The sequence below is a fragment of the Elgaria multicarinata genome, chromosome 20, assembly GCF_023053635.1.
Source record: "Elgaria multicarinata webbii isolate HBS135686 ecotype San Diego chromosome 20, rElgMul1.1.pri, whole genome shotgun sequence".
NCBI lineage: Eukaryota > Metazoa > Chordata > Lepidosauria > Squamata > Anguidae > Elgaria > Elgaria multicarinata.
Window position 1 is genome coordinate 19,198,298 of NC_086190.1, and position 11,189 is coordinate 19,209,486.

Here is an 11,189-nt window from a genome sequence, read left to right on the forward strand (position 1 = left end):
GGCACCTGCCATGGCTGCATGACCTCTTGAGGTCCCATTCTCCACCCCACTGCTGCCAAATGTTTGCAGAGAACGAGCTCAAGGGACACGGCCTTTTCCGTAGTGGCACCCAGATTACGGGACGCCCCCGTTGGTTGCTTTTTGCAAGCTGTTTCCAACCTAGAGTTTTAAGGAAGCTTCTTAGTTTCCAAACTGCAACGTTTCAAGGAGCTGAGGGTGGTGTCCACGTTCCCCCCTGCCACAGCCTCACCACAACCTTGCAAGGTCAACCCTAGGACGCAATATTATGACTTCACACGCAGGCAGGGGAACCCAGGTTTTCCCTGTCCGCTCAAACCGTTACACCGCACTGTCTCTCATTTCCCTTTTCTTTCTTCGTCTTTAAACAAACACCATGCAAGCGACTGGAGGACAAACGTCCAGCTCAGATTTGAGTCCCAAACGTTGCTTTTTATTGTGTGGCTTCTTTGCTTCCTCCCACGCTTTCTCCGCCCCCACCCCCACCCCACCCCTTTTCAGCCTCTAAATCGGGAAATACGACCAACTCAACGTTCATTATCGACGTCCATGTTCCCCGTCCCTGTTTCTACCAGTCAGGGGCGGCTGAACATTTTTCGGTACATGCACACACATACACAGGTAGCCCTGGGAGAATTTGGCCCCATCGGAACTTCGGCGGGACGGGAGCGAAGGACGGCTCCATTCCCGAACGAGAAGTTGTCGTTCGCCGAGGCAAGAGACAATCAAACTGCCCTGTCCCTGGCTACAGCCCCCAAAGCGCCCACGGGGGCCCAAACATTGCAAACGCCGAGACGAGCAGCCACGATCCAGCTTCCACGGAGCTCGGACCCTCCTGGTGGAGAGGACCCTCCGCGCTCCACCCTCCCCCAAGAGCTCTGGAGAATCACGTATAGTTGAGCGTCTTGCCCACCCCGAGGGGGGAGTGGCGGTGGCGGCCCTTAGATCCGGATGGTGTTGATCCGCAGCGGCTGCACGTTCTTGCCGTTGGCATGGCTCTGCCCGGGGCTGAAATAGGAGCACAGCTTGCCGGGGAACCTCTCCCGGAAGGTGTAGAGCCAGGACATGTCGTCGGCGTTGTAGAAGATGAGCAGCCCTTTCTCGTAGTCCAAGAAGACGCCCACCCGCTCCAGCTTGCTCCGGACGTTCAGCCGCGTCCAGGGCTCGGTGCAGGCACTGTACTGGCTGCCGTCGTGCATGACGATGCAGTAGAAGCCCCGGCTGGGCTGGATCTGGATGCTACCCTTGCGGGTGACGGCCTCGTGGGCCAGGCCGATCATCCACTGGGTCTTCTCAGACACCACCACCTCCCAGTAGTGGACGCCGCCGCCGAAGGCCTCCGAGCCCAGCACGGACACCTCCACGTCGAAGCGCTTGGGCGAGTCCTGGAGCGGCTGCGGGTGCAGGTTGCCGTAGGCCACGATGGTGCAGTCGTCGGACAGGATGAGGCGCTGGTGGGCCGTGGCGGGGTCCAGCGTGAGCGTGGCAGGCACTGCAGGGGCGGGAGGAGAGGAGAGGGAGAACTCAGGACGGACACTGTGGCGGTGCAGAACACATGGGCAAACCTGAATACACCCAGTCACTACGTTCAACATCTAAGGTCCTCCTCCGGGTGCCTACTCCGAGAGAGGCTCGGAGTGTGGCAACGAGGGACAGGGCCTTTTCGGTGGTGGCCCCCAGACTCTGGAACGATCTCCCCAACGAGGCTCGCCTGGCGCAAACGCTGCTATCTTTCCGGCGCCAGGTTAAGACTTTCCTCTTTGCCCAGGCATATGGCGGCACATCTTAATCACCCACATGTTTAGGTCTTTTTTAACGGTTTTTAATGCTTTATGTGTCTATGTTCTGTGTTTTAGAATTTAAAATTTTGTATGCTTGTTTTTATCTCAATTTTAGAATTTCTGTAAACCGCCCAGAGAGCCCTGGCTATGGGAGCGGTATATAAGTGTAATAAATAAATAAATAAATAAAATAAATAAATAATAAACTGAGGGCAGGACAGGGGCGACAGGTCAGCGCTGCCTTGCATGCAGACAGCCCCGGGTTCTAGTCCTGGGACGCATCGCCAATTAACACAAGTGCCACCCAAGACCCTGAGCGCCCGACCTTTCTGGGGTTGGTGGGCACATCTGGAATTGTGAGGGCGCGCCATGGCAGCTCTCACAAAATGGCTGCCCACCCCGCCCCTCGGCCATTCACCCCTGAAGCGTCTGCTGCGGGCGCTCTCACAAAATGGCTGCCCACCCTGCCCCTCGAAGCATCTGTCACTCAGGTCCTCTGCTGTGGAGCTGCCTCATCCCCAACCTTTGGGATTTTGAGAGGAGGCTGGGGCTCTCTCACAAAATGGCTGCCACGGTGGGAGAGGCGGCTTGCCCATGCATGGAACAGCGGCGGCGGCGGCCAATCACAGAACATTCATTTCTCAGAAAAGCAACGTTTGAGACTCAAAGAAAAATAACGTGCCCAAGAACTAGAGTACAGGGCAGAGGTGGGGTGCTGAACCCCACGAGGCAAACCCCACCCCTCTTTTGAACCCAGATGATGATGATAGGCAGGAAATTCCTGAATCGGTAAAAAAACAGCATGACTTGGCAAAGCCCATCATATCCGCCTAGAAAAACCACCACGAGTGAGAAAACAGGGATAATAACCTTAATAAATAAAATAAAAATTGGTAACGCCAGCGAGGGTGGCAGGAACCAAGAGACAGATTTTTATTTGATTTTATGATGTCTACTCAATCCTTCTGCAAGGGTACAGGAAAATAGATACATATGCTTATGTTGGAAAGATGACTCCAAAAGTCGTTATAGTTTAATTAAAAATATATATTCCTTTGCTTTAAAAGAGATGGTTATTGTAGCAATGCTGGCTAGACAGTTAAGTCTAAGTAGATCCGAAGACCTGGAAGATTTTGACTGTTTTCGTCTAAATGGAAACATAATGAAAACATTTTGACTGTTTTGGTCTAAATGGAAACATATTGAAAACATTTTGACTGTTTTGGTCTAAATGGAAACATAATGGAAACATTTTGACTGTTTTGGTCTAAATGGAAACATATTGAAAACATTTTGACTGTTTTGGTCTAAATGGAAACATAATAGTAACATTTTGACTGTTTTGGTCTAAATGGAAACAATTTAACTGGTTTGGTCTAAATGGTAACCCTCTGTCAGGGATGCTTTAGGGTGGATTCCTGCCTTGAGCAGGGGGTTGGACTTGATGGCCTTAGAGGTCCCTTCCAACTCTGCTATTCTATGATTCTATGATAAATGCTAACATTTTGACTGTTTTGGTCTAAATGGAAATATTTTGACTGTTTTGGTCTAAATGGTAACATAATAGAATCATAGAATAGCAGAGTTGGAAGGGACCTATAAGGCCATAGAGTCCAACCCCCTGCTCAATGCAGGAATCCACCTTAAAGCATCCCTGACAGAGGGCTGTCCAGCTCCCTCTTGAAAGCCTCTAGTGTGGGAGAGCCCACAACCTCCCTAGGTAACTGATTCCATTGTCGTACTGCTCTAACAGTCAGGAAGTTTTTCCTGATGTCCAGCTGGAATCTGGCTTCCTTCAACTTGAGCCCGTTATTCCGTGTCCTGCACTCTGGGAGGATTGAGACGAGATCCTGGCCCTAATAGTAACATTTTGACTGCGTTGGTTTAAATGGAAATATTTTGATCTTGACACATTTGCCATTGATATCCTGGTGGTTTGTTTGTTTAACTAAACGCAGATATTTTCGTGGTCACATTTATTTATGAAGAACAGAAGAAAAACCTGCTCAAAACACATCCGCTAAACTTTCATCAGTTCCCATCAGTGTGTGGAGGCTTTTCCTTGCCGGAGACCACTTACCTGGATGGATGTCTTGAAAAAGAGATTTCCAGATGGTGTACTGCAGGGGTCCCATGTATTTTGAGGTGGGGAAATCCTCGTAGGTGAGGTTGCTTTCATGGATCTTCCCCTTCAGCCTTGAGAAGGAGAGGGCAAAAGTTAGCAGCGGAATTCCTCCCGCCGGTTTGCCGTCTCGTCTGGAACCGCCGGCCACTTAAACTCAACGCAGAGAAGGCGATGAATCTCAGCGGGGCGGTAAATCCGCTCCAGGTTCAGTGAGAACTCTAAAAGAGGCTCTCCAAGGTACTTAAAATTAAACGTGCTTTAATTTTCCCTTAATTTTTTCAGGTCAAATACTTGTGGTGTAGAATCATAGAATAGTAGAGTTAGAAGGGGCCTCTAAGGCCATTGAGTCCAACCCCTTGCTCAATGCAGGAATCCAGCCTAAAGCATCCCTGACAGATGGTTGTCCAGCTGCCTCTTGAAGGCCTCTAGTGTGGGAGAGGCCATCACCTCCCTGGGTAACTGGTTCCACTGTCGTACTGCTCTAACAGTCAGGAAGTTTTTCCTGATGTCCAGCTGGAATCTGGCTTCCTGTAACTTCAGCCCGTTATTCCGTGTCCTGCACTCTGGGAGGATCAAGAAGAGATCCTGGCCCTCCTCTGTGGGGCAACCTTTCAACTATTTGAAGAGTACCGGGACACTTTTTTTTTTGCAGCGGTTACTTTTGTTAGATTTGTTGATTACTAAATATAAATAAAATAAACACGCTGGATTCAATCACTCCCTCGGCCCGAAGGCATCGGAGAAGCAAGCTGGGCGTTTCCCGATGCAAAGGACCCGCGTGAGCCTAGGGACCTGTTCCGGGAAAGCCCAGCCCCGTAACCGTCACCCTTTTCTTCCCCCCTCTCCGGCCACAGCCGCCCGTCCGGCCTACCTCTCGGAAAGGGAGGCGATGCCCGCCAGGAAGGCGTGCTTGTCCGCCTCAGCCAGGCGCTCCTGGAGAATCTGGTTCCCCTCTTGCACCTTGCGGAGCTGCTGGCTGTAGCGCTGGATCTTCTGTTCGATGTCCGTCAGGGTCCGGGCGGTGTCGGCCTCCAACTCCTCCAGCATGGCCTTCTGGCGCTCACGCAGCAGCCGGTGCAGCCGCTCGAAGGCCTCCCCGATGGTGGCCCGCAAGCTCTTGGCGGAGGACTGGAGGGAGAGAGGCGCAGGAGTTCGGGTCGCTGGCAGGACTGCAAATCTGCCCACGGTTCTCCTGGGTTGTTTGAAGCCAGGGGGCAGCGGGGCCTGATCTTTATCATTGCTGGGGGGAGGCGTGTTCAAACAGATTTAAATCCCCCCCCTCCTCACACTGGTCTTTAGCCTCACTGGGCAGGAAATACATGCCGGTATGATTCTTCTAGTGGGCTAACAGCAACACCTTGAGGGACGCGGGGGAAATTTAGACCAGGGATCGACTTGGGTTCGAGTCCCCACTCAATCATGAAGCTGACTGGGTGATTTGAGTCCGGCCCCTGACTTTTAGCCTGGCCCACCCCACAGGGTTGTTGTGAGGATAACGTGCCGGCCCTTACCTTTGTCTCGGCCAGTTGACGCTTGAGCAAGGCCAAGGCTTCGTTGTGTCCTCGCTCGCTGTCCTGCAGCATCTGCAGCTGCTCCTTGAGTTCCCGCTGCAACGGAGGCAACAAGGCCTGGGTCACAGAAGCCACAAGCCCCGCCCACATTGGGGGGAAAGGGAGAAGGGGGGAGGAAAGAAGGTAGGGGCACACTCCCACCCTCGGTAAACACACACACAGGCTCCTTCCGGAGGCCGTGGATATCTCAGGGCGCTTCCCGAGCCCAGGGAATCCTCCAAGGCAGGTGTGGTGGGAGAATGGGCAACCTTCCGGATGCCCTGGGATCCGGCTCCCATCAGCCCCAGCCAGCACAGCTGGGGACGATGAAAGTTGTAGTCTATTTACATCTGGAGGGGGCAAGTTCACCCTTGCACCCATCTCGCCCTGCTCCTCCAGGGGAGCGACGGCCTCCCGGCCTCCCGGCCTCCCTCCCTCCCTGCCCGGTCAGGGATGATGATGGGTGCTGTCATCGCTCAACCCCTGGAGGATCAAAGCAGACAGGTGCTTCAGAGGAGGCAGCCTCCCTGGCGCACCCCTTCAGGGAGGGGGGCAACGGGCTCCCTCTCTCCCCACGTGTCCCGCCAGGGGCAGGAGTTCATGCCCAGGCAGGCTCCCCCAGCTGCTGCCGCCCCGCCCCTCCAGGGGGGCGACGGGCTCCCTCTCCGCCCCCCCCCCCCGCCTGCGCCCGGGGCGGGGCGGGGCGCACCTGGAGCTCGTCGAAGGCGTCGTCGAGGCTGGTGACCTGGTGCTGCTCGTGCACGGCGGGCTCGTCGCAGAAGAAGCAGACGACGGCGCGCTCGGAGAGGCAGAAGAGCTTGACCTTGGCGTGCTCCTTGGCGCAGGCGGCGGCGGCGGCGGAGGCGGCGGAGGCGCCGCGCTGCCGGGCGCTGCAGCGCAGGATGGCGTCGAGCGGGAAGGCGGCGTAGCGCTCCACGATGTTGGCCAGCTTGAGGCTGGGCGCCAGGGCCGGCTCGGCGAAGCAGCGGCGGCACTCGGGGCAGTCGCGGGCCGGCGCCGCCTGCGCCTCCTGGCGGCTCCAGTGCTCGCCGATGCAGCGCCGGCAGAAGTAGTGCTCGCAGCCGAAGCTCACCGGGTCCTGGTACAGGCTCAGGCAGATGGAGCACACCAGCTCGTCCTTCAGGCTGCACGGCGCGCCCGGCACCGCCATGGCCCCGCAGCAGCAGCAGCAGCAGCAGCAGCCGGGCGGCGGCCGCCTCGCCTCGCCTCGCCTCCCCGCCGCCTCGCCCGGCTGGTACGCAGCGATGGAGAGGAGCGCGCAGGGCGCACGGGCCAGGGCGCACGGGCGGGCAGGCAGGCAGGCAGGCAGGCGCGGCGCCACCGTCTTCCTCGCCTTCCTCCTCCTCCTCCTCCGGGGCCGCCTGGCTTCCTCTTCCAGCTCCGGCCCCGGCTCCTCCTGCTCTCAGCAGCCGCTGGGAGGAGGGGGAGGAGGAGGAGGCGAGGAGGCGAGACGGGCGCACAAAGGCAGCCGCCGTGGTCCCGCCCTCTTCCTCCGCCTGGGAGGCGTGCCTCGAGCCCCCAGGCCACGGCGGCCTCCCGCGCTGTTTCGGGAGCGGCTAGCCCCGACGGCATCCCATTCCCCCGGACTCCAAGTCCCATGGTCCCCAGGAGCCGGAGGGGCGTTTGGGGGGCTGGGAAGCCCAGCCCGGCTCTCGGCCCGCCACGGCACCGGCAGGCCCTGCAGGGTTGTCGTGCTGCGAGGCTTTTCCCTCGCTAGCCTGATTCTGCGGCTGAGCTGCACTGCAGGGGTGTTGCGAACGCTTTAATGGACTCCCAAGTGCGAAGGCAAAGGGAGGGAGTTTTAATCTAGCCCATGGCAGAGTGTAGGCACCGCAGGGTTGTTGTAAACCCACCTCAAGCTCACACCGACTCCCAGTTTTGCAAGGTTCACAAGGGAACCACACTGCAGGGCTGGCGTAAGCCCTTTTCTCGGCCCCAGCCCGCCCTCCCCCCTCGCCTGCAGCGCGGTGACAATGGGCTGCAATTGCCCCGGACTTTGCCTTGTCGGGGCTATTTTGCAAAAGGATGGAAAGCTAAAAAAAAGTAACCCCCCCACCCCCAAAAATTGCACACTCTGTATGACCTGCATTAGGACAGCGCTTCTTTTTGCTGAGGTCTCTTGGGAAGGAGGAAGGGGGCACCGGCTGCCTGCTTTCACAGCTGAAATCCTGCATTTCTCCATTGGTTTCCATGGGAGGCTTTTAAGAAAAGCGCCTTTAAATCTCCCACCAGCAAAGTTAAACCCGGAAGCTCCCCATCCAAGCCCAAGAGCGGCGCCGCTCTTCATTTTTCTTATCTCTGTGTTGCCCCACCACCCCCACCCCCAGCTCCCATAGAGAAGCCGGAGATAGAGCGGCCGCTCCTTGCCGACTTGCCCTTTCATCTGCCTCCCGGCGCATGCGCCGAAGAAAGACGCCCGGCTCGAGGCGCGTGGGCGGAAAGGCCGCTCCGGGCACGCAACTCCGTAGCCGGCCCGTCGCGCATGCGCGGTTGCTGGTCTCCGCCGCCATTTTCCTTCGCCGTCGGAGGATGGAGCCCGGCGGGGGCCGCCGGGAGAAGCTGCCGCCCCCGCAGGCGGCGCCGCCCAAGGCCAAGGAGGCCTCCGGAGGGGGCGGCAGCAGCCACAACAGCCGCCTGGAGAAGGCCAAGCAGCGCGCGGCCCAGCAGGAGCTCAAGCAGCGGCAGCGCGCCGAGGTAGGTAGGCGGGGCTATGCTAATGTGGCGGCCGCGGACACGCCCACCTAGCTGGCCAGCCACGCACCCCCGCTCTCGCGAGAGTTGTCAGGAAACGGGATGTGCGTGGGCCAGCGTCCCCCAGTGTCCTGCCTCCGAGGCGCGGGGTGGCAGCGAAGAGCTGCCTTGAGGACTAGCAGCCACTGGTCGCCTTTATAGCCCAAACGGCTTTAATAATGGTCTCCTTACAGCGCTAATAAACCAGTAAACCCTTCTTTTAATGGGAGCGGGGCATGAAAAGGCCCACCAGGAATAAATGGTGCATGGGTCTGCACCCACGATTACAATTGTAATAAATTAAAAAATAAACTAATAATAATAAATAATAATAATAATAAAAAACAAATGTATGTCATTATTATTACATTCATACCCCCAAAGGGGCTTCCGTCACAGCTACTGATCGACGCCGGAAGCGGAAACATTTAATTCAAAGTGTTGCTAAGCCTACGGATGTTTATTTTATTATTTATTACCAGCACTTTTGTCTGTCCTTTTAGCCACAGAAGGCTCTCGAGGCGGCTGACAAGAATGATTCCAGCTGGACATCAGGAAAAACATCCTGACTGTTAGAGCAGTACGACAATGGAATCAGTTACCTAGGGAGGTGGTGGGCTCTCCCACGCTGGAGGCATTCAAGAGGCAGCTGGACAACCCTCTGTCAGGGATGCTTTAGGGTGGATCCCTGCATTGAGCAGGGGGTTGGACTGGATGGCCTTAGAGGCCCCTTCCAACTCTGCTATTCTATGATCCTCAAGGCAGAACCCTGCCCACAGGGTGCAAACGTGGACAAATTCCCAGAGGAGAAGGCTGTCAGTGGCTACTAGCCCTGGTGGTTATGTGCCACCTCCTGTGTCGGAGACAGGGTGCTTGTGTGCCCCAGTTGCTGGGGAACATGGGTGGGAGGGTGGTGTTGCACCATGTCCTGCTTGTTCATCCCTGGCCAATGGCTGGTTGGCCCCTGTGTGAACAGAGTGCTGGACTAGATGGACCCTTGGTCTGATCCAGCCTCAGGGCACTTCTGATGTTACGTTTCCCCCTTCCAATGTGCTAAGGGAATATATATTCAAAATGGCAGCCCCAAACCATGGACGTCCACTGCTGTTGGTTTAATCCTTGCCCCTTTTCACTTCTCTCTCTCTTTTAATTTGTTCTCATTTTTCCATTCAGGTCTTTAATTCCCCCCTTTCCCCCCCCCCTGCAGAGTATGGAGTCTCTTCTCCATTCCATTCCATTCCTCACTTTTGGCCTTAATCCCAAGAGATCAGAGAGTTTAACCTTCCTGAAAAAATCTTCTCCAGCGTCCATATTACTGGTAGTCTACAGCACATGGGAGAAAAGATGGGAATACCTGCAAATTAGATTTTTGGGGGGTGGAGTTCCCCCCCCTCCTCCCTTGCTTGAAACTTACACCATGCTACACTTATTACACCATGGCATAATGGGTCGCCATTTCTGGCACTGGTCCACTCGGGTTCTTTAAGAGGGGTCACTCACACCATGGCACAGTTAAATTATGGAACTCACTCCCACAAGATGTAGTGATGGCCACCCATTTGGATGGCTTTAAAAGGGGGTTGGATAAATTTCTGGAGGAGGCGAAGGCTATCCATGGCTACTAGCCCTGATGGTTGTGTGCTATCTCCAGTATCTAAGGCTGTGTGCACCAGTTGCTGGGGAACATGGGCGGGAGGGTGCTGTTGCACCATGTCCTGCTTGTTCATCCCTGGCTGATGGCTGGTTGGCCCCTGTGTGTGAACAGAGTGCTGGACTAGATGGGCCCTCGGTCTGATCCGGCATCAGGGCTCTTCTGATGTTCTTCCAAGGAGAGCCTTAAATACACAGGTCTGTGCATATACATAAACATATGCCGTGTATATATACACACATGGCTGCTGTCTGGGGCAGACTTGGAGGAATCTGCCCTAAAATCGGCACACTGAAGAGTCGGCAGGGTTCAGGTCCAGCATGCTCTGCTCCCGCCTCCCAAAATGGCCCGCTGCTTTTCTTTTCACATAAGAAGAGAGGGCTGCTGGGACCACGATCGCTAAATCGGAACTTCCCGACTGCCACCCACTCATTTACGTTCAAAAATAATCTGCTCTGATGCCGCTCTTCACCTGGAAAGGTCCCAGTGAGCAACAGGAGCAAAGAAAGCCAGTGGAGATGGAAAGAGGTTTATTTTCATTCTCAGGGAGGCTTTTCCGTGTCGGTGAAGCCAGACTGCCTCCCTCAGCCGTTAAGGAAGACCTGGAAAGCAGACCTACCTTTGCAGGTGTGGGGAGGTTGAGGGGCATTGAGGTCTTCTCTAACCTGCTGCTGTCTGGTTGAACACACAGATCTACGCCCTCAACCGGGTGATGACAGAGCTGGAACAGCAACAGTTTGATGCCTTCTGCAAGCAGATGCAGGCTTCCAACGAGTGAGGACATGGGCCACCCTCCCAACAGCCAGGAGGAACCGATTTCCTCCTGCGGGGCTTCTCCCCCACCCCAACAAGGATCACAGCTCCCCCCCACTGGGCCACACCCAGCTGCCTGATGGAACTGGACACCCGTGAGAAGATAAATCCTTAACTCCTCTGCCTCTGAGCTGGCCTGTTCCTTGTTCAAATGGAGTTTCTCTTCTTGTATTTAAACCCTGGTTTTCTAACCCTATTTATTACTTTGGTCTGAGAAATAAGTTTTTTTAAAAAATAATAGTAATACTAATAAAGGTTGTCTCAGCATTTAGAATAAATTAATTCTGCATTGCCTTGAAACAGTCCTTTCATCAGGCCAGAATGTCCCCCACGTTTCGCGGGATGATCTCTCTCAGTTCTAGTATTACCAGAAGGTAAGAAAAAAGTTCTGTTCTCCTTCTCCATATCGTGCATAATTTTAAACACCTCGTCCCTGAGGTCGCCGTCCTTTTTCCTCTCTAAGAAGTCCCACAGCCAGCGTTCCGCAGGCGGACGTGTCA

The 11,189-nt window shown here is 55.3% G+C and overlaps 2 protein-coding genes across 2 annotated transcripts; one reads left to right on the forward strand and one right to left on the reverse strand.

The window, feature by feature from the left end:
• Positions 1-876: 876 nt before the first annotated feature.
• Positions 877-6,883, reverse strand: TRIM62 (tripartite motif containing 62). The gene is made up of 5 exons (XM_063145176.1): positions 6,184-6,883; positions 5,436-5,531; positions 4,796-5,052; positions 3,880-3,995; positions 877-1,510 (listed from the first exon to the last, which is right to left on the reverse strand). The coding sequence occupies exons 1-5, from the start codon at positions 6,643-6,645 to the stop codon at positions 960-962; spliced, it is 1,482 nt and encodes a 493-aa protein (XP_063001246.1). The 5' UTR covers positions 6,646-6,883; the 3' UTR covers positions 877-959.
• Positions 6,884-7,882: 999 nt separating this feature from the next.
• On the forward strand, positions 7,883-10,971 carry SVBP (small vasohibin binding protein). Its single transcript, XM_063145232.1, has 2 exons — positions 7,883-8,189; positions 10,568-10,971. The coding sequence occupies exons 1-2, from the start codon at positions 7,893-7,895 to the stop codon at positions 10,652-10,654; spliced, it is 384 nt and encodes a 127-aa protein (XP_063001302.1). The 5' UTR covers positions 7,883-7,892; the 3' UTR covers positions 10,655-10,971.
• The last annotated feature ends 218 nt before the right edge of the window (positions 10,972-11,189 follow it).

Coding starts and splice junctions, on each gene's coding strand:
- TRIM62 (XM_063145176.1), bottom strand. CDS start 6,645: ATGGCGGTGCCGGGCGCGCCGTGCAGCCTGAAGGACGAGCTGGTGTGC. Junction 5,053..5,435: donor GTCAACTGGCCGAGACAAAG/GTAAGGGCCGGC, acceptor CTCTCCCTCCAG/TCCTCCGCCAAGAGCTTGCG. Junction 3,996..4,795: donor ATCGCCTCCCTTTCCGAGAG/GTAGGCCGGACG, acceptor CTCCTTCTCAAG/GCTGAAGGGGAAGATCCATG.
- SVBP (XM_063145232.1), top strand. CDS start 7,893: ATGCGCCGAAGAAAGACGCCCGGCTCGAGGCGCGTGGGCGGAAAGGCC. Junction 8,190..10,567: donor AGCAGCGGCAGCGCGCCGAG/GTAGGTAGGCGG, acceptor TTGAACACACAG/ATCTACGCCCTCAACCGGGT.